Source organism: Rhinopithecus bieti, unplaced genomic scaffold, assembly GCF_001698545.2.
Source record: "Rhinopithecus bieti isolate Rb0 unplaced genomic scaffold, ASM169854v2 scaffold_80089, whole genome shotgun sequence".
NCBI lineage: Eukaryota > Metazoa > Chordata > Mammalia > Primates > Cercopithecidae > Rhinopithecus > Rhinopithecus bieti.
In genome coordinates, this window is record NW_016830445.1 from 221,390 (window position 1) to 225,740 (window position 4,351).

The window sequence follows — 4,351 nt, forward strand, 5'->3', positions numbered from 1 at the left end:
TCCATTTTATATGGGTCATTTTAGCCTGCCTCTGTTATTTGTAACCTCTCTCTCATAGTGAGAAACCTGGCTCCCACCATCCCCTATCCATTTACTTATTTGGTCAATTCCAGTATGCATGCATAATGGTTTGCTTGAGAACTGATAAGCTATACACCCTTATGACAAACTACATGCGCATCTAGAGGGAACATTAGCTATCAAGTTCAGTGGGACACTGGGTTGGGCAGATGGGTCCACTTGTGAGGACAAATTCTGTTGTGAAAACGTTTTCCCCAGAGCTTCTTCAGTTATGTGTGATTAGTCAGAGCCTCTAGTCTAGGTGGGGTGCTGGGGATCAGAGAGAAGGCACCCTGGATTGACAAAATATAGAGTAGCCTTTGTGAGACCTGGGGTGGGGTGGGAGAACTTGGCCCCTCATCAGTGGAGCTGTGGGCTCCAATGACCGCTCTTACTTCTCTATGGAGAAGGTTTGCTGTGAGATCTTACTTCATGTTCCAAACACCTGAGCCTTCAACATTCTTGTGGACTGAAGCTTGGGGTTTTGTTTTGTTTTATTTTTTAATTTTATTTTGATGGGAATAGATAGGTTGAGGAAGGCTATCAGCTCAGTATATCTTTGGGTGGCTGTGACAGATTTCCCTTTTGTGGAGTTAAATTCATGACACTGTCTAAAGGGCCATGACCATTTCAGGAGAGAATTTCAGTGTTATTTTGTTTCATACAAAGATAAATTTTTAAATCTTTGTTTTGTTATCATTGATTTTTACAGACAGGGCCTCACTCTGTCGCCCATGCTAGAGAGCAATACACAGTCATAACTCACTGTAACCTCAAACTTCTAACCTCCAGTGATCCTCCTTCCTCAGCCTTCCAAGTAATTGGGACTACAGGCATGCACCACCATGCCTGGCTAATAAAAATCATTTTTAACATTTATTTTTAATTGACAAATAATCTTTGTATATATTTATAGGGTACAATGTGATGTTTTGGTCTGTGTATATATTGTAGTAAGATTCATTCAAACTAACTACTGTGTCCATTATCTCACAAGCTTATTTTGTTGTAGTGAGAATGGTAAAAGTCTATTAGCAATTAAAAAATATATAATACATTATTATTAATTGTGGTCACTATGCAGTGCAGTAGGTTGCTAAAACTTAATTCCTCTTGTCTAACTGAAGCTTCGTATTCTTTAATCAACACTTTCCCTTTCCCCATACCTCTCCCTCCCCTCAGCCTCTGGTTAGCTACCTTTCTACTGTTTCTGTGAGATCAACTTTTTTAGATTCCACATCTAAGTGAGATCATACAATATTTGTATTTCTGTGCGTGGCTTATTTCACTTGGCATAATGTCCTTCAGTTCCATCCACGTTGTCATGAATGACAGAATTTCCTTTTTTTTTTTTTTTTTTTTTTTTTTTTTTTTTTGAGGCGGAGTCTCGCTCTGTCGCCCGGACTGGAGTGCAGTGGCCGGATCTCAGCTCACTGCAAGCTCCGCCTCCCAGGGTTACGCCATTCTCCTGCCTCAGCCTCCCGAGTAGTTGGGACTACAGGCGCCCGCCACCTCGCCCGGCTGTTTTTTTGTATTTTTTAGTAGAGACGGGGTTTCACCATGTTAGCCAGGATGGTCTCGATCTCCTGACCTGGTGATCCGCCCGTCTCGGCCTCCCAAAGTGCTGAGATTACAGGCGAGAGCCACCACGCCTGGCCTTCCTTTGGATATTAATGCATGCACAGAACTGGGATTGATTTCTGAATTATATGATAATTTTATTTTTTGTTTTTTTGAGGAACCTCCATACCATTCTCCGAAATGACTATACTAATTTACATTCCTAACAATATGTGCAAGTGTTCCCTTTTCTCCATATCCTCACCAACAAATATAATTTGTCTTCTTGATAATAGCCGTTCTAACAGATGTAAGATGACATCACATTTTGTTTGTTTGTTTTGTTTTGTTTTGTTTTGTTTTTTGAGACGGTGTCTCACTCTGTCACCAGGCTGGAGTGCAGTGGTGAGATCTCAGCTCACTGCAACATCTGTGTCTCTGGTTCAAGAGATTCTCCTGTCTCAGCCTCCCGAGTAGCTGGGACTACAGGCACGTGTCACCGCGCCCAGCTAATTTTTATATTTTTAGTAGAGACGAGGTTTCACCAGGTTGGCCAGGATGGTCTCAATCTCTTGACCTCGTGATCTGCCTGCCTTAGCCTCCCAAAGTGCTAGGATTACAGGCATGAGCCACCATGCTCGGCCCCCATTTTGGTTTTAATTTGTGTTTCCCTGATGATTAGAGATATTGAGCATTTTTTCATATACCCGTTGGCCATTCATATCTCTTCTTTTGAGAAGCTCCTTTGCCTTTGCCCATTTTTAACTGGGTTATTTGTTTTCTTGCTATTGAGTTGAATTCCTTATATATTTTGGATATTAACCCCTTTTCAGACGTATGGTTTGCAAATATTTTCTCCTAATCCATGGGTTGTCTTTCTACTCTGTTGTTTCCTTTGCTGTGCAGAAAGTTTTTAGTTTCATTCAGTCTCATTTGTCTACTTTCACTTTTGTTGCCTGTGCTTTTGGAGTCTTATCTAGGAAGTGGTTGCCCAGACTAATGTTGTGGAACTTTTTCCCTGTGTTTTTTTCTAGTAGCTTTGCAGTTTCAGGTCTTGCGTTTAAGTCTTTTATTCATTTTGAGTTAATTTTTGTATATGGTATGAGATAGGGGTCCAATTTCATTCTTCCGCATGTAGATATCCAGTTTCCCTGCATCATTTACTGAAGAGACTGTCCTTGTTGGAGATCAATTAACTGTAAATATTTGATTTGATTTTGGTGCTTTCTATCCTGTTCCATTAGTTGATGTGTCTGTTTTTATGCCAGTACCATGCTGTTTTGATTACAATAGCTTTACAATATATTTTGAAATCAAGAAGTGTGATGCCTCCAGCTTTGCACATTTTGCTCAAGATTGCTTTGGCTATTGGGGGTCATTTCTGGTTCCATACAAATTTTAGAATTGTTTTTTCCATTTCTGTGAAAAATGACATTGGAATTTTGATTAAAATTACATCGTATCTGTAGATCACTTTGGTCAGTATAGACATTTTAACAATATTCTTCTAATACATGAACATGGAATATATTTTCATTTGTCTTCTTAATTTTTCATCATTGTTTTATAGTTTTCAAGGTACAGGTTAGGAGGTATGGGTCTTTTACCTCCTTGGTTAAGTTTACTACTCAGTAGACTGAAGTCTATTAATATTTGCTCTGTATATTTAGGTGCTTCAATGTTGGGTGTGTATATATTTACAATTGTTATACTTTCTGAATGAATTGACCCCTTTAGCATATAATGACCTCCTTTGTCTCCTTTTACAGTTTTGACTTTAAAATCTATTTTTTTTTTTTTTTTTTTTACTTTTATTTTCAGTTCAGGGATACATGTGCAGGTTTGTCATATAGGTAAACTTGTATCATGGGGGTTTGTTGTACAGATTATTTCCTCACCTGGGTAATAAGCCTAGCACCCATTGGTTATTTTTCCTCATCCTCTCCCTCCTCCTACCCTCTGCCCTCCAATAGGCCCCAGTATGTGTTGTTCCCGTCTATGTGTTCATGTGTTCTCATCATTTAGTCCCACTTATAAGTGAGAACATGTGGTACTTGGTTTTCTGTTCCTATATTAGTTTGCTAACAATACTGACCTCTATTTTGTCTGATATAAGTATAGCTACCACCACTCACTTTGGGTTTTTATTTGCATGGAATATCTTTTGTTATTCCTTCACTTTCTAAAGGGAAATGACCATTTCTAGGGGGTATTTCATTATTACTTTATTTTATGCAAAGATAGTTTAATTTTTTTTTTTAACTTTTAGGATCTGGGGACTTTGATGATTTTAACCTGAAGGATGCAGTGGAAGAGACTTCCTCAATAAAGCGTGAGTAGTAGATCAAACAAACTATTAAAAACAAACAATAGTGATTAATGTGTATCGTCCACTCAGAATATATGCACAAGAAAAACAATATATTTTACTTCATCAGATGAAATATGGATAGTGGCTGGGCACGGTGGCTCATGCCTGTAATCCCAGCACTTTGGGAGGCCAAGGTGGGAGGATCACTTGAGGTCGGGAGTTTGAGACCAGCCTGGCCAACCTGGTGAAACCCCGTCTCTACTAAAAATACAAAATTAGCCGGGTGTGTTGGTGCATGCCTGTAATCCCAGCTACTCGGGAGGCTGAGGCAGGAGAATTGCTTGAACCCGGGAGGTGGAGGTTGCAGTGAGCCGAGATTGAACCATTGCACTCCAGCCTGGATGATGAAGCGAGATCTCT

The 4,351-nt window shown here is 39.6% G+C and overlaps 1 protein-coding gene across 1 annotated transcript in view; it reads left to right on the forward strand.

Moving 5' to 3' along the window:
* Positions 1-4,351, forward strand: part of CD99L2 (CD99 molecule like 2) — a 131,033-nt gene that overhangs the window by 67,325 nt on the left and 59,357 nt on the right. The window contains exon 2 of the mRNA XM_017865525.1: positions 3,890-3,952. Within this exon, the coding sequence (XP_017721014.1) occupies positions 3,890-3,952 (63 nt within the window). The remainder of the gene's footprint in view (positions 1-3,889; positions 3,953-4,351) is intronic.